Here is a 25,633-nt window from a genome sequence, read left to right as displayed (position 1 = left end):
ACTAAAACCTACTGTTAGAAAAAAAAAAGGAACTGGAGCGATAGCACAGCAGTAGGGTGTTTGCCTTGCATGCAACCAACACAGGATGGACCCTGGTTCGATTCCTGGGCATTGCTGGTTGTGACTCAAAAACCAAAAGATAAAGAAAGGGAAAAAAGGTGATTCCTTATTAAAATGTTGAGAGAAGACCTGTGATTTAATTCTTTAAAAGAAATATAAAGGAAAAAAAAAAAAAAAGAAAGAAATATAAAGGGGGGACCGGAGAGATAGCATGGAGGTAAGGTGTGCCTTTCATGCAGGAGGTCATCAGTTCGAATCCCGGCGTCCCATATGGTCCCCCGTGCCTGCCAGGAGCAATTTCTGAGCGTGAAGCCAGGAATAACCCCTGAGCACTGCCGGATGTGACCCAAAAACCACAAAAAAAAAAAAAAAAAAAAAAAAAAAAGAAATGTAAAGGGGGGCCTGAGTGATAGCACAGTGTTTGCCTTGCCCACAGACAACATAGTACGGATCCCAATTCAAATCCCAGCAATCCCATCTGGTCCCGAGCCTGCCAGGAGTGACTTCTGAGCTCAGAGTCAAGAGTAACCCCTGACGCTGCCAGATAACCCCCCCACCCCCAAAAAAAGCCACTATAAAGAAGGGCTGGAGGATTAGCACAGTGGTAGGGTGTTTGCCTTGCATGCAGATGATCTGGGATAGACCTAAATTCAATCCCCGGCATCTCACATGGTCCCCCGAGCCTGCCAGGAGCAATTTCTGAGCACAGAGGCAGGAGTAACCCATAAGCGCCACTCAGTATGGCTCAAAAACAAGCAAACAAAAACCACAAACTATAAAGAGGCCAGATTGAAAGTGATAGTACAACAGGTAAGGTGTGTGTGTTACATGCAGACAACCCGGTTACATACGTTCCCCTGAGCGCGCGCGCGCACACACACACACAAAATAAATGAAAAACTATAAAAAATATATTTTCAAATACTAAAATGACTACTATATGACAAAAAGATGCATAAGCAAAGTTAAAAACCTTTATTTGGTTTTGGGGCCTCACTGGCAATGCTCAGAAGTTATTCCTGGCTCTGCACTCAGAAATTTCTCCTGCCATGCTCAGGGGACCATACGGGATGCCGAGATCAAACACAAGTAGACCAGGTACAAGGCAAGCACTCTCTGCTGTACTTTTTCTCTGGCTCCTAAAAGACTTTTTTTTGGGGGGAGGGCATAGAACCAGGAGTAACCCCTGAGCACTGGTGGGTGTGGCCCAAAAGCAAAAAAAAAATTTTTTTAAAGGAGCCAGAGAGATAGCATGGAGGTAAAGTGTTTGCCTTGCATGCAGAAGGACGATGTTCAAATCCCGGCATCCCATATGGTCCCCCGAGTCTGCCAGAAGAGATTTCTGAGCATAAAGCCAGGAATAACCCCTGAGCACTGCTGGGTGTGGTCCAATAGCAAAAAAAAAAAAAAAAAAAAAGACAATCCTTTCTATAGTCAAGAATTGCATTATAGATTAATTGGCTTTTTTTATATAAGGTACATACAATGAAACAGTTACCATTGCAACAGTAAATATAATGTAGGTTAGTAAATGCAATAGGGTACTAATAATCATTCATACACATAGACAAAGGGAGAAAGCCTGAAAAGAAATCACTAAAAGGATAAGCCACAGACTACAGAAACTCAATGTATATAGAGAATAGAGAGAGATTAGAAGAGGAAATGTGGGGCCGGAGAGATAGCATGGAGGTAAGGCGTTTGCCTTTCATGCAGGAGGTCATCGGTTCGAATCCCGGCGCCCCATATGGTCCCCCTGTGCCTGCCAGGAGCAATTTCTGAGCCTGGAGCCAGGAATAACCCCTGAGCACTGCCGGGTGTGACCCAAAAACCACAAAAAAAAAAAAAGAAGAGGAAATGTAATTTCTTTCTATACCTTTAGATATAATTTTGAGGTCAAAGAAACAAAACAGGGTTTATATTGCTTGCTATGCACAGTAGACCATAGTTTGATGTTGAAATTGAATATGGTCCTCTGAGTGACCCCTAAAACCAGAGCCTTACTGAAGAGATAGCAAGTACAATGGACAAGGTGCTTGCCTTGCATGTGGCAAATCTGGGTTCAATTCCCAGTAGCCCATATGATCCCTGGAAAGGATAACTGGGGACATTTGTGATGAGAAATGTGCATTGGTGAAGAGACAGGTATTGAACACAGTCATGAACAACTTTGTAACTAACTGTATGTCATGGTGATTCATTAAAAAATGTATTAAATAGGGGGCCGGAGAGATAGCACAACGGTAAGGCGTTTGCCTTAGACGCAGAAGGATGATGGTTCGAATTCCAGCTTCCCATATGGTCCCCTGAGCCTGCCAGGAGTGATTTCTGAGCATAGAGCCAGGAGTAACGCCTGAGCGCTGCTGGGTGTGACCCAAAAACCAAAAAAAAAAAAAAAAAGTATTAAATAAATAAATAAAAATGTATTAAATAGGGCTGGAGACATAGCATGGAGGTGGGGCGTTTGCCTTACATGCAGGACAATGGTTCGAATCCTGGCAAGGAGTGATTTCTGAGTGTAGAGCCAGGAGTAACTCCTGAGTGCTGCCAGGTCTGACCCAAAAGCCAAAGAAAAAAAAAGTATTGAATACAAAATGATAAAGAATATAATAAAAAGTTTATTGCCATCACGGTTTTATTTATTCTTACTTGGGGTACAGACAGACTGGAACCATAGCTTGGTATATACTACAATGATATATATTTTTTAATATTTTATAAAGTAATAAGGAAGCAAGAGGCCATGAATATGGCTCAGTGGCAAAGTGTCTTTGCTCAGGCGCAGACTATCCCAATACCTTTTCAAAGTTGTAAGGAATCTTAAAATATTTATGCAGGGACAGAGAAAAAGTACAAAAGTTAAGCCACTTTCCTAGCATGTGGCTGTGACCCCAACCCTGAACTGAATCCCAGTGTAATATATGATTCCTCAGCATAATCAGGTGTGGTTCCAAAAAACAAATATTTACTACAAAGATAAAAATTCAAATTCAATGATCTGACCAAAAACACAAGTGACAGAAACTTTAAAACAGGTGACTGTTGCTAAAGTTTCTTATAATACACTAAAGTTCAGTGCCATCCAACAAAGTGGAGCCAAATTGGTATAAATTAGTGCCCTCTTCCAAACTAATCAGAATGAGGACTGCTTCCAGGATAAAAGCCTCAGGAAGACTTCCTCAGTCCAGAAGAATCTCATCACAATTTTATATCCTCCATAGAGTTGCTATCTCCTTAAAAAAGAAAAAGACACAAAACAAAATACTCATATTACGATAATGGAAAGCGCTCATGTGTCTCCTCATTCCCAGGAGTAATGCAGAAAAGCCTAAGAATCAGGATTCCTCCTACCACCATTTATCAGGCAAAAATCCTGGCAATACATACTCATAATCTGCCAAGTAACTTTTGCCACTACCATGTAACAGCAAATGTGGTAACACTATGACTTTTGCCATTCTTTATCAGAGCAATCATTAAAGAAATTTAATTATTTAAAATAAAAAGGGCTTAAAATAAGCTATACATTGAGAACTACAGAAATAATATTGATGGCAGGATGCTTGCCTAGAAAGCAGCCAACCCAAGATCCAGATCAGGCACCAAGTATAGTCCCTTGAGTCACATTGCACAAGTAATTGCTGAGCACAAAGTCAGAAAAACTAAGTTTTAAGCACCATCAGGTATGGACAAAAAAAACAAATAAAAAGCTAAACATTGAAATAAAGTTCAGTGTCACGTAAAAACAAGTCATAATATGATCAGTGCAGAGTGTAAATAATCTCTAAATAATAATAAATCTCTAAAATGTAACTTTTTTTTCTGCCTTAGAAAAAAGTCTATTGGGGCCAGAGCACAGCGGGAGGGCATTACCTTGCATGTGGCTGACCCAGACTGATCCTCAACATCCCATATAATTAGCTGGAGCACCACCAGGTCACTACCCTGAGTGCAGAGCCAGAAGTAACCCCTGAGCTCTGCTTGGTGTGGTCCAAAAACAAAAAACAAACAAAAATAAAACAACGAAGTATCTGTTGGGGCTGAAGAGATAGTAAAAGGGGTAGGGTGTTTGACCCTGCATGCAGGGTTCAATAGCTGACATCCCATATGGTCCTCTGAGACCACCATGAGTCACTACTAAGTGGAAATCCAAGAACAGACCCTCAGCACCTCCAGATGTGGGCAAAAAAAACAAAAATTAAAAATATATATATTTAATTTAAAATTTCTGCATTTTCTATTGCCTGCACTATAGGAATGCTGTGGACAGAAATATGTAACTGAAAGTATTTCATTTCTGATATTCATATCCATTTATTAAGAAGGAAAAGGGGGCCGGGAAGGTGGCACTAGAGGTAAGGTATCTTGCAAGGTATCTAGTGCCTTGCAAGCACTAGCCAAGGAACGGACTTCGGTTCGATCCCCCGGCGTCCCATATGGTCCCCCCAAGCCAGGGGCGATTTCTAAGCACATAGCCAGGAATAACCCCTGAGTGTCAAACGGGTGTGGTCCAAAAACAAAAACAAAAACAAAAAAAAAAAAAAAGAAGGAAAAGAGATAACTAATCTGGATACCCAGAAAGACTCCTACATTTGTGTGAAACCAGGTTTTGGCCAAAGCAGTAAGATTAAGAGCTACAATTTGTATTTAGATTTATTATATACTTAAAAACTTGAGCTTGATTCTTAACATAAAAATTTACATGATAACCACGCCCCATCCCACATAACTACATTTACCTTAGCCATGACTTCTGGATCTGGCTCTTCCACAGGGTCAGCCCATTCGACTGTAACAACATTTCCCCATACTTTAACTTTTCCACTCATCAGTCGGCGTCTGGCTTGTGCTGCTGACTTGTGATCCTCATATTCAAGGAAGCAGAATCCCCGATTCTTCTTTTTGTCATCAGGTTGATGATAGAGAATCACGTCCACTAAACCCTCTGTTAAACCAACAGCCAGATATATAAGCCAAAAGCATCCACCACACATCTAAGTAGCAACTAGACAGATCTAAATCCATTTGTCACTGCAAAAAATAACTGAAGCAATCTCAAAACGATTGACTATCTAGCAGGCAATTAAATCACTATTATTAGAGATGGAAGCTGAAACAGCACTTTATGCTTCTTTTTAATTTTAGGAATCCTGACGGCACTTATTAAGTCCAACTAACATATTTTAACGTATTTTGTTTTAGAGTGATATAACATGAACTTAGAATAGTACCAACAAAATTAAAAGCAAAATTATTCATTCAAATCCAAGAGAGCATTCAATAACCAAGTTCTAAAAATCTATGGATCTATGTTATATTCCTCTATTAGTTACATACTGTCATTTTTCTATAAAAATTATTTTTAAGTATCAGCTAGCTCCTACTTTAAAATATTATTTATATTTATTTAAATATTATTTATATTATATATGATTTGGATTGGGGACCAGAATAGTACAGCAGGTAGGGCACTTGCCTTGCATACAGCTTACTCAGTTCAATCCCCGGCATCCCATATGGTCTTGAGCCCTGCCAGTAGTGACCCCTGAGCACAGAGTCAGGAGTAAGTCCTGAACACCGCCAGTTGTGGCCCAAAATGTAAACAAAAGAATGATTTGGGTTACTCCCAAATCACAGAGATAGAGCAATAAGCTGGAGCACAAACTGTATACAGGAGCCTGAATTTGATCACAGGCACTACATAGTCTCTTGAGCACCACTGGGAACTATCCCCAAGAAATGAGTTGACAAAGATCCCTAAAGCACTACTGGATGTGGCCCAAAAATTTGAAGTAAAAGAAATGATTAAAGGAAAGTAAAGGGAGATAATAATTCAAGAGTTGGAGTACATGCTGTGTATCCAGAAGCTCTGATTCAATCTCTGGTACTAAGGTCCCCCAACCATCACCAGAAAAAGTCCTTGAGCACTGCAAGGTGTTTCCCATAAAACAAACAAACAAACAGAAACAGGAGGGCCAGAGAGACAGTACCAAAAAAAAAAAAAGTAAAAGTATTACCCTTGCACATGGCTAACCTAGTTCAATTTCCAGCATCTCAGTCACTCAAGCACAGCCAGGAATAAAGTATGAACACTGCTGAGTGTGGCCAGAAAACAAAAATGATGATGGTGATGGTGAGAAGAGGAGGGGGAGAAAAAGGAGGAAAATACTAAGGTATTTCTGGCTCAGACTCAAATATTCCAAATTTTAAAAGAAATAATATTCTCTACAGTTTCCTACTTCATATACAGTATCATATTCCCAGTTCTCAAGCCAGAAATAGACTCATTCATCATTTTTTTCCTTTCACCATTTCCCCTATCCAATTTCATACCCATCAATTTACTTTTCGTCTATTACTCTGCTACACAATCTCCTATCTGAAATACTATGACAATCAACTCATCTATTAATTTCTACTCTTAACTCCCATAAGTCATTATATTATATAATATAGCAGAATAAAAAGTTTTCTCTGAATGTTACAAATGTTATTCTCTGCTTAAAAGCTTCAAATGTGGGGCCGTAGCGATAGCACAGCAGTAGGCCTTGCACTTTGCCAACCAGGACGAATGGTGGTTCGATTCCCAGCATCCCATACGGTCCCCTGTGCCTGCCAGGAGCGATTTCTGAGCAGAGAGCAATGAGTGACCTTGAGCACTGCCAGTTGTGACCCAAAAACCCAAAACCAAAAACAAAAAAATAAAACCCACAAAAAAAAAACAACTTCAAATGTATTAGTATATATACAATAAATTTCAAACGACTCCTTACATTATCAACAAAAACCCTGCTTATCTCACTCCTTATATTCTATCCCCAAATCTACCTTTCAAAGCACTGGCCTTTTCTGTTACTTTAATACATCAAGTTCTTTTTTGCCTTTGAGTTTTAGCATGTATTGTTCTCATGCACATTTCTTTGCTCTTTGTATACCACAACCTCATCAATTTTCTGGTCTTGGCTACAATCTCACATTCAAAGTCTTCAAAGACCACTGAAATAAGGATAATTTCTCTTCTCTAGCAAAATATCCTTTATTTCTCTTTACAAAGTGCCTACCACAATGTAGAAAGTATTTTAAATATTTTAACTGGAGGGAGTCTAAACTTTTTTTCCCCAGAAAGGCAGAGAATAGCTCTTACCCGCCATTGTATCCTAGCACAATAAGCAATTCTAGCACTAATAGATATTGAATAAATACTTGTTGAAGGAGTAAATAAATGGGTATAAAATCAGAAAGGAATTGAATGATTATGAGGTCAAGGAGCCATGCATCAGAGTTAATTAATACAATTGTTACTGACAGTAGCAGTGGTCACAAATATAGAACATCAGAAATCAAAATTTAGCCTGAGAAAAATTTCTGGTGGCAAGATCTAGAAATTATGATTTAGATTTGGAGGAACTGAAATAAAAGAATAATGATAAAAAAATCAGGGGCCGGAGAGATAGCATGGAGGTAAGGCGTTTGCCTTTCATGCAGAAGGTCATTGGTTCAAATCCCGGCGTCCCATATGGTCCCCCGTGCCTGCCAGGAGCAATTTCTGAGCATGGAGCCAGGAGTAACCCCTGAGCACTGCCGGGTGTGACCCAAAAACCACAAAAAAAAAAAAAAAAAAAAAAATCAAAAGGTAAGATGAGGGGCAGGAGAGATGGCACGGGGGTAGGGTGTTTGCCTTGCATGCAGAAGAATGGTAGTATGAATCCCAACATCCCATATGGTCCCCTGAGCCTGCCAGGAGCGATTTCTGAGCATAGAGCCAGGAGTAGCCGGGTGTGACCAAAACAAAACAAAGCAAAACAAAACAAAAGATAAGATGGTCAGGGTATCAAATGGTCTATCTACATAGATGTTAAAGGTTCTAAGAATAAATCAATTTAGGAAAGATGAAGACTGCTGACCATAAGCAATTGCTAATAAATGAAAGATTGAAAGAACACGCTTCAAGGAAGGGAAAAGGATAGAAAGTCTAAATTAGGAATGGTTTATGTGGTTTTATAATGAAAAGTAATAAATGATCTAACTAATGTTTTAATTGCATTTTTGTCTTTCTGATTCAAGTGATAAAACGTAAGACCTCAGCCATACAAAACTTATAGCTTACCACTAAGTTCTACTCCTTACCTACCAAAATCTATAATTGGGAGGCACAGTAGGGGGACTTGGGACACACCCACTGATGCTCAGGGGCTTACTCCTGCCTCTCAGCTCAGGGATCACTCCTGACAGGGCTTAAGGGACTATATGTGGTAGTGGGGATCGAACATGTATTGGCCACATGAAAGGCAGGAGCCCTATCTCTCTGGCTCCTGACCCAATGATTTTTAAATAATAGCTTGCATTTTAAAAAAATAAAATAGGGGTTCACTAGTGATATAGTTTAGTTGTAGAATGCCTGCCTTGTGCATTGGAGGCTCTGGATTCAATCACCACCAAGAACTACTTCGCAATCAACTCCATGGACTTAAAATTGAAATTTTGAAAATTATAATGTAGACAAGGTCACAGGAAATTACGAACTCTCATCCGCTTGGTTCTAAAGCACACTGAATATCAATGAGAAAATGCTTTCACTTGAAGACTGTACATAGCAAAACCCAAAGCTCAATTAAGGCAAAAAAAAAAAAAAAAAGGCGAAGAAAAAATAATAAACATTCTTTTTAAGGTCCCTCATATCCTCAGTTTCTTTAAACATTCCATACTTAGTTCAAACTAATATAAAGCTATAAGTAGGAAAATGACCATCTTTCACTATATAAATGTCACTACTGAATAATCGTTAAAGAAATTTAAGAAATATAATTTAAATACAATTTTAAATGCTTTGCATGATGATCACACCCCACTTATTTTGCAAAAGATCTGGCAGAAAACCTGTGACAATTACACAGTGAAAATGGTATATAACGTAACTCATAATACATACCTCCATTTTGTTTTGCCTTTTTGCATTTATCAATAGTACCACAAGGTTTCCCAAGACTAATCTATATACATTTTTTGTTTTACCTGTGACTTTACTGAATTCTTCCAGAATGTTTTCTTTAGTTTTATTCTTCGGAATTGATCCAACAAAAAGCCTGTTGTTTGCCACAGATATACAAACTCCAAGGTGTTTACCAGGACGAATCTCATAGCTGTCACACTGCAAGGAAGAAAAAACCAGATACCCCACAACCACCCCAAGTTCAGGAAAACTGAACTTATTCTAAAATAGTTCAACAATTATTAAACTTTTATATTTAAAACAATCCCTACTACCTGAACTTACCAAGTTCCCTTGTTTGCCCTGTTTGTATACACATATATTTTTAAACTTCACTGATACTATCACTCATTTTAGTTTGGTTTGATAATCCTCCGTAGATGACAGTTACTGGATTCTTAAACAAATTTTATTTCATGCTAAAATTGTATCTGTCTTACGTTCTTTTCCCCCAGACAATTTCAGAAAAAGTAATCAGTACTGATAATTCAGGATCCTTGGAGAAGAAATTAGATATAAAATAAATCACAAGCAAAATTAACAATACATGAAAGTAACAAAATACATTAAAGCAATCCAACATAAATTTAGAAAATGTGTATTCTATACTATAAAGTTCTAAATAAGCATATGAAGTTTTAAACTGCAAATCAAAAACAATACTTTCAAAGTTATATGAAGTAATTAAAAATGGTTTACTTAAAAAAATGGTTTACTTAAAACACTATCTGCTAGTTTCTTTGATGAACCTAGTGCCATATCTGTATGTTGTCAAATGAGGAAAAAGTGTTGTAAACAACTCAATATTAAATAGATTGAAAGAAGTCCATAATAAAAACCAAAATCGAAATCAAAGTAGAATGAGAATAAATCTCCAGGCAATTAATAAAAGTCAAAAGCCTTGGGAGGGCAGGAGCAATAGTAGACTAGGTAAGACATTTGCTTTGCATGCAGCTGACCAGAGTTCGAGCCTCAGCATCCCACATAGTTCCCCAGACATTATTAACAGACTGATTCCTCCTGAGTGCAAAGCCCAGAGTAATCTCAGAGCCACATCGGGTGTGGCCACAAAACAAAATAAAAACTTGGGAAATGAGGTTAACCATATAAGAAGGGCTAGAACTGGCAAAATATAGCAAAACAAAATGAAATTATAGTAAATTACTGAGATGGTTGTATCTTAAGAATAAAGATATACTTAATTTGCAGAAGTTTGTTACAGGTGCTGCTGCTAATACTAACATTAGTACTACTAGTACTACAATAGAATTAAGTATAAAGGGGCCAGAGTGATAGCCCAGTGGCAGGGTGTTTGTCTTGCTTGCAATCGACCAAGGACAAACCCGGGTTTGATCTCCAGCATCCCATATGGTCCCTCACGCCTGCAAGATCGACTTCTGAGCACAGAGCCAGAAACACCTGAGTGCAGCTGGTGTGGCCCAACACTCCCCCCCACTCCAAAAAGTTTAAAGAGTAAAAGGCATAGAAGGTGTTAAAAGCTTCAACTTAAGGAAATTACTAGAATACTGGTTATAAAATAGTAGAAAAAGAGAGTAAGATTCAAGTCAGAGGGGACTGAAGAGCCTGGAAACAAAAGATAGAAAAGAACAAGAATAAACTTAAAAATATATAAATTATGTGATTAGGTTATGATTAAAATGGAACAAAATAGATACAAGTTCCTGAACTGTGTCCTTAAAAAGTCAGTGTTAGCCAAACGTTCTCCTGAACCCCTTCGAGTTTTTATTACACTGTTATTACATTAGTACTTTATCCGAAAGTTTAAGAGCAAGAATTGACCATTTTTAATTTGTAAAAAAAGAATACAAAAGCACCAAGTACTCAAATAAAACTTAAGACATTAATCAATCTAATGAATTACTTTTTGAAAATTATAAGCTACTTTCTCCTAACACATTTATTTCCTGGGCTATATTTATTATTCACATATATTACTTTCATTTACTTTTACTTTTATAGTAAGAAAAAAAATTCCAAGGACACATAGCAACTTCATTAATATGACTTTCAAATTATAAAACATTTACAATACATTTAAACTGAAGTAATTCTTATTGAATGTGCTCATCAGGGATTTTTATTCATCACATACCAGTTTAACAGCTTCCTGTGCCGCTTCTTTTCCACAGAAGGTAATAAAAGCATACCCTCTATTCTGACCAGAGAGTGGATCCATCATCAGACGTAGATCCCAAATGGGACCAGCCTTTTCAAACAGGGGTACCAATTCATCCTCATATAAATCTCTTGGTATTTTACCTACAAAGACCTGAAATAAAAATCTGTATTACAATTTCAACATAGACATTTGATCTTAGTCCTAATTTTCGTTTTAGCTTATGCAGTGCTGGAATGAAACCTGGCCTCACACATCACAAGCCAAGTCCCCTGCAACCTTTTTGTTAAATGTGCCAGGAAACCATAAAGGATAATGATGGAGGAATAGGATAAATTTAATAACTTGGAGTTTTGCTAATTTTTACTATATTAGTCATCAACAAAGAAAAATATTCCATACTGGGGCCGGAGCGGTGGCACTAGAGGCAAGACATCTGCCTTGTAAGAGCTAGCCTAGAACAGTTGCAGTTCAATCTCCCTGCACCTATGTGGTCCCCCCAAGCCAGGAGCAATTTCGGAGCAGACAGCCAGGAGTAACCCGAGTGTCAAATGGGTGTGGCCCAAAACAAAACAAAACAAAACAAAACAAATTCCATACTGAAAATGAAAGAAGTATATAAAATCTGTACCAACAACTGAATTTTGAATTTTTATAATTTCTCTAAAAGAAGACCTTAGGGGGGCCGGGCGGTGGAGCAAGAGCTAAGGTGCCTGCCTTGCCTGCGCTAGCCTTGGACGGATCCCCCGGTGTCCCATATGGTCCCCCAAGCCAGGAGCGACTTCTGAGCGCATAGCCAGGAGTAACCCCTGAGCGTTACTGGGTGTGGCCCAAAAACCAAAAAAAAAAAAAAAAAAAGAAGAATTTAGGGCCGTAGAGATAGCACAGCAGTAGGGTGTTTGCCTTCCACACTGCTGATCCAGGACAGACTGGTTCTAATACCCATGTCTGACAGGAGTGATTTCTGAGCTCAGAGCCAGGAATAACCTGAGCGGCACCAGGTGTCACCCAAAATCCAAAAATCAAAAAGAAAAAAAAAGAACTTTGAGAGGATAAAAGCTAGTACATTAAGTAGAGTACTTGGCTACAAGCAGTCAAAGCGGGTTTGACCCCCAGTACTCCATAGAGTACCGGGCCCCACCAAGGATTCCTGAGGACAAACTAGGAGTAAGCCCTGAGCACCACCATGTATGGCCCAAATGATGTGAGGGGAGTGGGAAGCAGGGAAGAACTCTTTAAGTTCATGCATGTATAATATGGAAATGATATCCGCATTAACATATATATATAATTTTTGGGGCTTTGGCCCACACCCAGGGGTGCTCAGGGATTACTCCTGGCTCTATGCTCAGAAATTATTCCTAGCATGCTCGGAGAATCATATGGGATGCCAGGGACTGAACCCAGTTTAGTCCTGGGTCAACCTCATGCAATGCAAACACCCTACTCTCTATGCTATCGCTCAGGCCCCCGTTTTTTTGTTTTATTTTTTTTTCCTTTTTTGGTTTTTAGGTCACACCCGCCGCCACTCAGGGGTCACTCCTGGCGCTGTGCTCAGAAATCATTCCTGGCTAGCTTGGGAGACCATATGGGATGCTGGGTCTGTCTGTCCTTGGCAAGTGTTAGCCGTGTGTGCAAGGCAAACGTTTTTACCGCTGTGCTATCGCTCCAGCCCCCAGACCCCCATTTTTATAATTGAATAAACTGATGAAATCATTTGTTGTTTTTTTTGGGTCACATCCGACGGCATTCAGGGGTTACTCCTGGTTCTGCACTCAGAAATCGTTCTTGGTGGGTTAGGGGAACCATATGGGATGATGGGATTTGAACCACTGTTCGTCCTGGATCTGCTGTGTACAAGGCAAACACCCTACCACTATGCTATATATCTCTGATGTGATCATTTCACGTCATTAAATTTTAGGAAAACACATGAGTATGGGAAAGACTTAGATAAGGAAGATAAGGTTTAAGTACATTGGTCTGTGTTTGAACAAAGAAGCAATTCCAAGAGTTGGAATTGTATGAAGGTGTTTTTTTCAAAGGCTCTAGGCTGAGCACATACTTTGTGTGCAGGATTCAAGGTTCAATTCCTGGCACCGTATGATCCCCACGTACTACCAAGACAGATCCCCACAAGTAACTCCCAAGCATCACTGGGTGAGGCCCCAAACAAGAACTATTCAAATGTCCTAACTTAATAGTAGTTTCCAGAGGCTGAAGTGGTAGCATAGTGAGTAGGGCACTTGCTTTGCACATGACTGACCTTAGTTCAATCCCTGGCATCCCATATGTCCTCAAAGCCCTGCCAAGCGTGATTCCTAAGCACAGAGCCAAGAGTAACCCAAAGTTCATGAGATGCAGCCCCAAAACAAACATTTTTTTCTGCCTCTTCTGCCTCTATTCCTAAAAAAAAATTATACCCAAAAAAAAAAAAAGTCACTGGTTTTATTACTTTTCTTCTTGGTTATAAAAAACTTCCCTAAGTATCTATTTCCACTTCTTTCCTTTATACCTGAATGATTTACTTCCTTTCCAAGGCTAAATACTAAGCCTTAATATATATACAAGCCCATTTTTCCTTTGAAAAATCACTGTAAACCTTTGGTCTTCGATTGCCATAATTTGCTGATATATCCTTTCCTTGATTCCTTTCTGTCTTCAATTGGATAGATTACCTATAAATAAACTGTCTTAAAACACTCTTGGGGCTGGAGAGATAGCATGAAGGTAAGGCGTTTGCCTTTCATGCAGAAGGACAGTGGTTCAAATCCCGGCATCCCACATGGTCCCCCGTGCCTGCCAGGAGCTATTTCTGAGCGTGAAGCCAGGTGTGATCCCTGAGCGCTGCTGGGTGTGACCCAAAAACCAAACCAAAACAAAACAAAACAAAACAAAAAAAACACTCTGAGTCTTCCCAATCCTTTTGGCATGAAACTCAAGCACTTAACAATGAAGGGGCAAGAGCAATAGTAAGGTAGGTAGGGTGCCATTGAGCATGCTGGCGACCATTTGATCTCCAGCACTCAATAGGCTCCCCAGAGTCCTCAATGCATGATACCTGAGCACAGAACCAGGAGTAAGCCTTGAGCACTGCTCCAGAGTGTGGCCTAGAAACTAAAACTCTTGACTTAACAATGGTTTAATTTAATCTGAAGCTATTGCCTCTTTCTGCTTTCTCCCAAATGGCCCTAATCATTCATCTATTGCTGTTCTAAAATGTTGTACCACAATCAAACCCTTTGTATACCACCTAATGAAAAAACATGTGCTCACCACAATGAGATATCTCTCTGGTCAAAGATTTTTTGTTTTGTTTTGCTTGCTTGTTTGTTTTTGGGCCACACCTGGCAGTGTTCAGGGGTTACACCTGTTCTGCACTCAGAAATTGCTCTTGGCAATTGCTCTTGGCAAACCATATGGGATGACGGGATTCGAATCAACTTCAGTCCTGTGTTGGCTGCTTGCAAGGCAAATGCCCTACCACTGTGCTATCTCTTAGGCCCCCAAATCTTTTAGTTTTAACCTTTATTATGAGAAAAAAGATCTAGGGCCGGAGAGATAGCATGGAAGTAAGGCATTTTCCTTGCACACAGAAGGTCGGAAGTTCAAATTCCAGCATCCCATAGGGTACCCTGAGCCTGCCAAGAGCGATTTCTGAGCATAAAGCCAGAAGAAACCCCTGAGTGCTGCCAGGTGTGACCTGAAAACAAAAAACAAACAAACAAACAAACAAAAAAGGCCAATGATTTAGTTACCTTAATTTTTGTTGTTGTTGTTGTTGTTATTGTTTCTGGATGACACCCAGCAGTACTCAGTGGTTACTTCTGGCTCTATGCTCAGAAATCATTCCTGGCAGGCTCAGGAGACCATATTGGATGCTGGGATTCGAACCACCATCCTTCTGCATCTAAGGCAAACGCCCTACCGCTGTGCTATCTCTCCAGCCCCAGTTACCTTGATTTTTGAGAAAACAATGCTACAAATACATAATATTCTCATCATAGACTATTTAAATACATAGACAAGGGGATTGAATCAGAATATTAAGTAGTCTACATTCAAAAAATAAAAACTGGCATCAATAGATTCATTGACGATTTGAGATTCAGAGCTATCATGAGAAAATGCTGATTGTGCATCTGGAAACAATTAGCTCTTGGGATACAGGTCTAAGATATAACTATAGCTAAAGGTTTTGGGAAATGGATATGATTTTAAAATCTGAAGAATTTTAGACAGAGATATATAGCTGTGTTATACACTAACACAACATGTGCTTCCAGAGTATAAAATCCTGGGTTTGGACCCTGACAATGAATATAAGAAAATAAAAGAATGGTGGGGAAAGGGGAGAGAATACAGAATAGGCAGTAGATACATGATGTGGAAAGAATCACCATGGAAAGGCTAGAGAAATAACTGAAGCTGAGAAAAACACAAATTAGCAGATAATTTAGGAAAATAATTTTTAGACAGCCCTGAAGAGATAGTATTAATAAATAAGGAGCATGTCATGCATGTTGCTAACTTAGGTTCAATCCTCAGCACCACACAAGATTCCTTGAGCCTGGCCAGGAGTGATCCCTGAGCAGGGAGGTAAGACTGAGTGCTGAGCAAAGCTGGATGTGGCTCATAAACTCAGAGGGAGGGAAGGAAGGAGGGAAAAAATACAAAGTAAAATAAAATTAATAAATAAGCCTGGGGGCCAGAGTGAGAGAACAGTAGTAGGGTGTTTGCTTTGCTCGCGGAAGATACAGGACAGACCCAGGTTCAATCCCCAGCATCCCACATGGTCAAGCCTGCTGGGAGTGATTTCTGAGTGCAGAGCCAGGATTAAACTCTGAATGCCACTGAGTGTGGCCCAAAACCTATATGTATAAAGCCATTCAGTCAAAGCTTTTGTTTGTTTTCGAATCATTTATTTTGGCCATTTTTTGGTCAGGCGGGGAGAGGAAGGTTTGGCCACATGGCTTATGAGATTCTACATAGCAGATTTTTCTCTTATCTCACTGGATTTCTTCTCAGTCTTTTTACTAGTTCTACTTCTTCCCAGCTCTAAAAATTTAATTATAGGGTCACAGATCTCTAGCTAAATACATACTTCCTTGTTGAACACATCTAACCAGATCAACTAGGGTCAGAAAAATAATACAGAGGGTAAGGCACTTGACTTGCATACTGTCTACCCAGATTTGATCCCTGATACCCCATAGGGTCTCTGAGACATGATCCCTGAGCAGAGCCAGAAAGAAATTAAGTCCTGAGCATAGCAAGGTATGATGCAAAAATAAAAGAAAAAATTCTCCACTCAGAGCTCTCTTTCTGAACTCCAGAACCATAAGCAACTACTAAATCATCAGTTCTATTTACATGTCTGAGACATCTAACTCATAACACATCTTCCAGAATTGAAGTTGAAGATGTAACTTCAAGATGTATGTGATAATTAGAAATCCAACATAAATATTTTAGTACAAAAAAGGTTTGAGCTGGAGTAACAGTACAGTGGGTAGGGTGCTTACCTTGTATGAAGCCAATCTCAGTTTGATCCCTAGCATCCCACATGGAGTCCCAAGCTCTGCCAGGAATGATTCCTGATTGCAGAGCCAGTAGTAGCCCCTGACCACTGCTGAGTGTGGCTCTCCCCCCAAAAAGAGTATTTGTTCAATTCTAGAATAGACACTAATAAATGTTTGGTCAGCGGCATCCGCCATGTCCTCGCCAACTAGTAGCAGCAAGTGCTGTAGCACAACATGGCGCAGGAGCAGCAGCAGCACGGGACTGGGGAGGGGGGTAGTGACCCCTTTGGACCTGGCCCTGCCAAGAATCCCAAACGAGGTCCTTGTGGACGCTGGTCAGATACTTGTGAACAGGGGCTCAGTACAATGGAGGCCATGCCCAAGACATCTGAGGATGGCCCCTCCCCTGTACGTTCCCCCAATAAAGTTTCAAATGGCCCCCCCAAAAAATTAAAAACAAATAAATAAATGTGTGGTCAACAAAATCCCTAGTATAAACACTAGGAATCCATGTCCTAGGGATTTTGTACTTTGAGTGACCTCAGTATCACCAGGTTTAGTCCAGTCCCCACCCCACCCCCAAGAATTAAGCCAAAAGTTGTAGTTTATCTAAAAACAAGAGATGAAAATAAATAAATAAATAAATAAACAAATAAAAACGAGAGATACTCTCATTTTAAAATCAGCTTAACTGAAGACATCAAAAGAACTTAAAGCTGGGGCCGGAGAGATAGCACAGCAGTGTTTGCCTGCAAGCAGCAGGCCCAGGACCTAAGGTGGTTGGTTCGAATCCTGGCATCCATATGGTCCCCCATGCCTGCCAGGGGCTAGTTCTGAGCAGATAGCCAAGAGTAACCCCTGAGCACCGCCGGGTGTGGCCCAAAAACAAAAACAAAAAAAAAGGAACTTACAGCTATATGCTTTTTAAAGCTCATTTTAAATTAATTCAAATAAAACAGAAATGTTTTCCTTTCATTAACCTGTTTATTTCAACTGCAGTCATTCTGGCTCAAGATAAGTTGTTTAGAATAAACAGTCATACGTAGGTAATCCTTGCACTTCAGAATTAACACAATATAATAAATAAAGATGCAACTATTTCTCCCTCTCTCACTCAGCAATTCCTTACGCAGTACGCATCAAAACTAAAAAAAAAGTCTTATCCCAAATACTACTTTAACAGTAAGTAATAGAGGTAACGTTCAGATTGGAGGAAATCAACAGAAACAAGCAGTTGGCTCAACTGTTCTCAATTCTAAGAGGATTTCTCCATTATTCATCTTACTTGCTACTCACAAACTCAACGTAAGTAATTCAATTCGGATACTACGAAGTAAATATACTTTCAGGCCTCTGTTAAATACATTAGTTCTATAACAGCTCCATTAATTAGTAAGCCAAAGAATTAGATCAAGCTACCATTTTCTTTAAATAGTTCCACAAACCTTGGTAATCTGCTCTTTAAACAGGAGTATTATACAGCCACAATCTCCATGGCTATTACATCTGTCATGGAAACAAATTAAAGAATCAACGCAAACTAAAACATACATTTTAAAAGAATTATTCTTATGTATTTATTATCAGATCAATACTTAGCAAGAATGTTAATGAATGAATGAACTTCTACAGAATTAATGGACTCTGTTAACTACAGAGTTCATCTACAAATGTTATCCAAAAATAAAACTTTGGTCTTGGACTAGAGAGGCAATACAGGAGAATAAACCATTTGCCCTGTTTCCTACAGTATCCTACAGATCCCAGTTAGATCTCCCATAAACCATAAGGTTCCAAGAACAGCCCAAGAAACCTGGGTGAGACCCAGCCCCAGCCCCAGCCCCAGCAAGGCCCAGAACAGGATCCATCTCTGACAGTGCTAGGGCTTGAAAAGCAGATGGTACTGGGGATTGAACTCAAGAGTTTCCCTTGTGTAAGAAAGTATTCTTTGTTGATTGAGCTATCTCCCCAGCCATAAGTGATAACAATGTTTTAAATTGCTAACAATAGGGGGCCAGAACGATAGTCTTGCCTTAACAAGAGTTAAGGCACTTGCCTTGTGTGTAGCCAACCCGGGTTTGAGACCCTAGCATGCCATAGGTCCCCCGAGCACTGAGATGTGACCCAAAAACCAACAAAAAACAAAATTGCTAACAATATAAAAACCTAAACTTTGTGGAACGCGCTCTCGCGCACGCGCACACACACACACATTAAACTCAACTTATTAAAGCTGTGGATAACTTAAAGAGCCAGAGAGAGCATAAGCCCTGCATTAGCAGGTGCCAAATTCTTCCCCCTGCACTAGCATTGATAGGTATGACCCTCATGACCCCAGCACTGCTGGGCCTGAGCAGGAGAAATATTAGCCCACAGTCCAATACCACCTAGAATAGGCCCATATCCCTAAGTACTGCTGGGGAAGTCTACCTCCTCCAAAAAAACCAATTTATTTATTAAATAAATCAGTAATCCAATAAGTTAAAACTTCTTATTTTACTGTTTTTTCAAAACCTCAATTTTTAACAAGTTACATCTTAAAGCCTAATTGTATGAAAGAAATTAAGACCTTTATACCAAACTTTATTGTAAGAAATACAGAAATAGCTTAAATTGGGGCCAGAGTGAGAGTACAGAGAGATAGTACAGCCTTGTGAGTAGTCAACTGCATCCCATGTGGTCCCCTGAGCAATGACTGCCAGGAATGATTCCCGAGTGCAGTGACAGGAGTAACCTCTGAACACTACTGGGTGTGACCAAAAAAACAACCAAAACAACAACAACAACAACAACAAAAAGAAATGGTTTAAACTGGTGAAATCAGATATTGCAATTTGGTTAGATATTATATACAACATATTGCTGTATATAACATCTAATATAAAGAAAAATGTACATTTTCCTACAAAATTATACAAAAAAGTATGCAAAATAGTTATAACATTTTTATAACTTGTCTTTAATCAAATATTTACAAATTATTAAATTGTGGGCCGGGCGGTGGAGCTAAAGGTAAGGTGCCTGCCTTGCCTGCGCTAGCCTTGGACGAACCGCGGTTCGATCCCCCGGTGTCCCATATGGTCCCCCAAGCCAGGAGCAACTTCTGAGCACATAGCCAGGAGTAACCCCTGAGCGTTACCGGGTGTGGCCCAAAACCAAAAAAAAAAAAAAAAAACAAATTATTAAATTGTTTAAATGGGGTAAGAAATATGGTTCAAGTGGCAATACATGCATTCTATATGCAGGCCCTGGGTTTGCTTGCAATATTAACTTATCTTTATACAGCACAGTTAAGTAATCCTAGCACCTGCTTCCTTCAACACTACCAGCCCAAACCAAAAGTGGTCCTAACATTAAAAAAAATTAAATATAGGGGCCTGAGGGATGGATAGCACAGTGGCAAGGAGTTTGCCTTGCACACAGCCAACAGTGAATGGACTCCAGTTTGAATCCTGATATCCCATATGGTCCCCTGAGCCTGTCAGGAGCAACTTCTGAGCTCAGAGCCAGGAGTAATCCCTGAGCATTGCCAGGTCTGATCCAAAAATTAAAATAAAATAAAATATTAAAAAAATTAAATATAGTAACATAAAGGGGGGGCAGAGTGATAGCACAGTGGAAGGGCGTTTGCCTTGCACATGGCTGAGACAGGATGGACCGTGTTCAATCCCAGGCATCCCATATGGTCCCCCGAGCATGCCAGGAGTGATTTCTGAGCATAGAGCCAGGAGTAACCTGAGTACCTCTAGGTATGGTCCAAAAACCAAACCAAAATAAATAAAATAAAATAAAAACATTAATAATAAATTGAATGTCTTTAAGTTAAATCTTTTTGTTTTGTTTTTGTTTTTGTTTTTTGGGCCACACCCGGTAACGCTCAGGGGTTACTCCTGGCTATGCGCTCAGAAGTCGCTCCTGGCTTGGGGGACCATATGGGACACCGGGGGATCGAACCATGGTCCGTCCAAGGCTAGTGCAGGCAAGGCAGGCACCTTACCTTTAGCGCCACCGCCAGGCCCCTAAGTTAAATCTTAAGAAACTAGCAAACTCTTAGTTTATCTAAGCAAAGAGAAGTTTAAGCCTCCAATAAATTCATTAATCAAACTAATCTTATGGGTTAAAAGAGTTCAATCCTGGGGCCAGTGAGGTGGCACTAGAGGTAAGGTGTCTGCCTTGCAAGCGCTAGCCAAGGAAGGACCGCAGTTCGATCCCCCGGCGTCCCATATGGTCCCCCCAAGCCAGGAGCAATTTCTGAGCGCTTAGCCAGGAGTAACCCCTGAGCATCAAATGGGTGTGGCCCGAAAAACCAAAAAAAAAAAAAAAGTTCAATCCTATAATTATAAAATTATAACCCATTGCATGAGTAAATATATTTCAGGCTCTCCTAAGCACTGCATAAAAGGCATTGTTTTATGGATTTAATTCATGTATATAAAGTGTATAACCAACTGAAAACAAAACTAATATTAAAGCAAAATATTAAAGTAAAAACTAAAATTAAAGTAAAAAATATTAAAGTAAAATAAAAGTAAAATTAAAGTAAAAAAAGTAAATTAAAAAAAATAAAAAAAACTAATATTAAAGTAAAAAAAAGTAAAATGGTAAATATAGGGATTTTCACATGCTGCAAGATATACTATACTCTTTTCAAATAATATTCCTCTCATGGAAATCTTCAGAATACCTCCAAACAAAGAAAAGATAAAGAGCAATTTCGTTTTTATTGTTTAAAAAAAGGACTTGAGAGGGGGAAAATAAAAAATAAACATACCTAATGCCAAAAATAAAATTTTAAACTACTGTAAAAATAAAATACATTTGGTGGACTTCAAGAAAGCCAAACTGTATTTCTCTTCTATTACAAAGTAAATAAAAGGGGTAGGAAATAGCATAGTGGTAGGGCGTTGCATTTGCCTTGCATGCAGCCAATCCAGGACGAATGGTGGTTTGAATCCTGGCATCCAATATGGTCCTTTGTACCTGCCAGGAGTGACTTCCGAACACAGAGCCAGGAGTTAACCCCTGACTGCCGCCGGGTGTGACCCAAACCCCCTCCCCCAAAAAGTAAATAAAAGGGGGGAGCCTGGAGCAATAGCACAGTGGGTAGAAGCATTTGCCTTGCACGCAGATGACCCAGTTCGATCCCTGGCAATCCATCTGGTCCCCAGAGCCTGCCAGGAGTGATTCTTGAGCACAGAAACAAAAGGAACCCCTGAGTGCTGCCAGATGTGACCAAAAAGACAGTACTAAACAAACAAAAAAAGTAAATATATGATCTGGAAAGAGTACAGTGAATAAGGCATTTGACTTGTACAGCTGATTCAGGTTCAATACCCAGCATCCCATCTGGCCCACCAAGCATTGCCAGGAGTACTTCTGAATGTAGAGCCAAGAGTAACACTGAGCACTGCTATTGCTGGGTGTGTCCCAAACACCCACACCCCTCTAAAAAGAAGTAAATACCGGTTGGCCATGCACAGGCTGACCTATCAAGATCCCCAAGCATCCCATATGATCTCCTGAGTCCTAACAGAATCCCTGAGTGTAGAACCAGGAGTTAAGGCCTAAGCATTGCTGACTGTGGCTCAAAAACAAAAAAAGTAAATACCAGTATATCAAAAATGTAGATCTGAATAAAAGAGTTCACAATTAAGAGAATATTAAAGATGTAGAATGGCAGACCAAGAAGATGGCTCCAAGTGCATGCTTTACATCTGTGAGTCCTGGTTTTTATCCCTGGTAGCAAATAATTCTCCAAGCTGAACACCATCAAAAGCCCTCTATTCCCATATAAAATACAAGACTGTGAGGGAAAGTGATGAGAGCAAAGGGAAAAAAATCCAGCAAAATATGTACTTGAATATGTTTCAACAGTTCCTATTCCTGTGAGGAACTTACATGGTTGAGTTTCAATTCAAACTTAAACAATAATTATGTAACTAGGAATCAAATACGTAGTTCAATGGTAGAGTCAATGCTTCTCATGATAAGGCTCTCCGTTTGATCCCCAGCACCTACCTCCTCCCCTCAAAGGTAATAATTACTTAATATTAAATAATGTATAGTAGTGACCATAATGTATAGTAGTAGTTGACTACTATCATGTAAAATTACATCCCTTTTAATTATTTTAATATTAGTAAACAATATCAACCTAATATTCAAAAGAAATTTAGGGAACAAAGAACAATGAATGAAAATGCCATTCTATACAGAGAATAAGACTAAAATTAGGGCCCGGAGAGATAGCACAGCGGCGTTTGCCTTGCAAGCAGCCAATCCAGGACCAAAGGTGGTTGGTTCGAATCCCGGTGTCCCATATGGTCCCCCGTGCCTGCCAGGAGCTATTTCTGAGCAGACAGCCAGGAGTAACCCCTGAGCACCGCCGGGTGTGGACCAAAAACCAAAAAAAAAGACTAAAATTAGCTCTAACAGAGAGCTAAAGTTAGATCATAGTGATGTTTTCATCTATTCACAAACTAAAAATAGTAATTAGGGCCAGAGGCATAGTACAGCAGGTAAGGTACTTGTCTTGCATGTAATCAAAATGGGTCAATCCCCGGCTTCCCATAATGGTTCCTCAAGCCCACTAAGGGTTATTCCTGAGTACAGAGCCAAGAGTAGCCCCTAAACACCAAAGTGGGTGGCCCAAATACCCCCCCCAAAGCAAAGTAGTAATTGCTTTCAGTTACCTAAAAAATAACTTTCTATTTTGGAGTAATCAAGAAGTTCATCTAGGGGCCGGGCGGTGGCGCTGGAGGTAAGGTGCCTGCCTTACAAGCGCTAGCCAAGGAACGGACAGCGGTTCGATCCCCCGGCGTCCCATATGGTTCCCCCAAGCCAGGGGCGATTTCTGAGCACATAGCCAGGAGTAACCCCTGAGCGTCAAACGGGTGTGGCCCAAAAACCAAAAAAAAAAAAAAAAAAAAAAAAAAAGAAGTTCATCTAGTTGGGGCCAGGCGATGGCGCTGGAGGTAAGGTGCCTGCCTTACCTGCGCTAGCCTAGGACGGACCGCGGTTTGATCCCCCGGCGTCCCATATGGTCCCCCAAGAAGCCAGGAGCAACTTCTGAGCACATAGCCAGGAGTAACCCCTGAGCATCACAGGGTGTGGCCCAAAAACCAAAAAAAAAAAAAAAAAAAAAGAAGTTCATCTAGTGGTGCTCAGGAAACCATAGGGAGTACCAAGGACCAAACCTACACCAGTCCAATAAGGCAAGTACCCTACCACCATATTATTGTTCCAATCCCAAAAAAGTAACTTTCATAGCACTTAGGAGATATCATTTGATATTTTATGTAAAGCATCACTTTTTCCTTTTTAGGTCGTTTGAAGAGTGGCAAAGAGGTTAACACAAAGAGCTTTGCCTGGTTCCCAAGTAACAGGCTAGGAGTAGCTCCTAAGTATCACCTTGTATGTACCCTCCCCCCCCCCCACACACACACAAAAAACATTCATTGGGTAAAGATTTTGAATAAATAGCATAAAGGCATTTATGAAAGCTGTATGGAGTTAGAATTGCTTTTTTGTTCAAACACAAATGTACTTATCTGATTCTATAGTCTTCTCTATATAAACCACTCCAATTAATGAATCAGTAAATACTAAGTACTTTCTATGGTTGTAAGGGAGAGGTAGAAGATGAAGAAATAGGGGCTGAAACAACAGCACAGTGGATAGGATGTTTGCTTTGTACATGGTCGACACAGGTTTGATTCCCAGCACCCCATATTTTCTCCCTAAGCCTGAAGGAGTAATTTCCTTTTTTGGGAGTGGGGGTGGGGTTTTGGGCCAAACCCTGCCCAAAGCACCAAAATGGTGGTGTTTGTTGGTCATGCAGAATTAGCAACCAGCTCTATTAACTCTCTTTACAGAACTTGATGACAGACCTGACACCACAGGGTACATAGAGGAAAATACAGGCAGAACGCTCCATGACAGAAAACTAAAGACAACTTAAGGATGAAACACTGCTGGCCAACCAAGTGGACTCAAAGATAAACAAATGGGACTACATTAAGTGAAGCTTCTGCACCTCAGAGGACACAACAGCCATAAAATAAAGTAGCCATGGAATGAAAGAAATTATTTATCCAACACTCATCTGATAAGGTGTAACATCAAAGATAGGTAAGGCACTGGGTAGAACTTTACAAGAAAAGCATATACAAATCCATCAAAAAAGGGGGTAGAAGAGATGAACAAAAACGTCCTCAAAGAATACAAATGGTCAAAAGGCACATGAAAAGATGCTCCATATATCTAATGATCAGGGAGATGTATTCAAAATGACAAGATATCTTTTTCACACAACAGAGACTGGCAAACTGCAAAAAGAATAACAAGTGTCAGCAAAGTTGCAGGAGAAAGGGAATCTTATACACTGGTTGTAGGAATGTCAAGTGGTCCAGCTTCTTAGGAAAACAATATGAACATTCCTCAAAAATACAGAAACTGAGCTTCCATACAAAAGCAATACTGTTCCTGGGAATATAACCTGGGACCTCAAAAACAATAAAGACGGGGCACCTGCACTACCACGTTCACTTCAGCACTATTCACAAAAGCCAGAATCTGGAAACAAACCAATGCTTGAAATAAGTAAAGAAAATAGTACATCTACACAATGGAATACCACACAGCCATTAAGAAAAGTGAAATCATGAAATTTGCTTAGACATAGATGGACACGAAGAGTATCATGTTGAGTGAAATGAGTCAGAAGGAGAGAGAGAGTAGTCATTTGGGGGTAATGGTAACCAGTATGATAATAATACCCAAAAACAACAAAAATGAGGTTTAGGAAGACTGGTCCATGGTAGAAAGCCTATCACAAGAAAGGGAGTGGGTGATTGAGAGTGAAGTTAGGACAGAGAAGAGATCACTATGACGATGGTAGTTGGAAATGATCACTCACTCAAGACA

General features: G+C 39.8%; 1 protein-coding gene across 3 annotated transcripts in view; it reads right to left on the bottom strand.

Moving 5' to 3' along the window:
• HNRNPR (heterogeneous nuclear ribonucleoprotein R) overlaps positions 1 to 25,633 on the bottom strand; it is a 42,701-nt gene that overhangs the window by 2,735 nt on the left and 14,333 nt on the right. For all 3 annotated transcript variants that reach the window (XM_049774755.1, XM_049774756.1, XM_049774754.1), the window contains 3 exons: positions 11,163 to 11,339; positions 9,073 to 9,208; positions 4,800 to 5,005 (listed from right to left, as the gene is read on the bottom strand). In XM_049774755.1, the coding sequence (XP_049630712.1) occupies positions 4,800 to 5,005; positions 9,073 to 9,208; positions 11,163 to 11,339 (519 nt within the window). The remainder of the gene's footprint in view (positions 1 to 4,799; positions 5,006 to 9,072; positions 9,209 to 11,162; positions 11,340 to 25,633) is intronic.

Source organism: Suncus etruscus, chromosome 6 (assembly GCF_024139225.1).
Source record: "Suncus etruscus isolate mSunEtr1 chromosome 6, mSunEtr1.pri.cur, whole genome shotgun sequence".
Taxonomy (NCBI): domain Eukaryota; kingdom Metazoa; phylum Chordata; class Mammalia; order Eulipotyphla; family Soricidae; genus Suncus; species Suncus etruscus.
The sequence above is the reverse complement of the archived record's forward strand: the minus strand, read 5'-3'. Positions and strand labels throughout refer to the sequence as shown.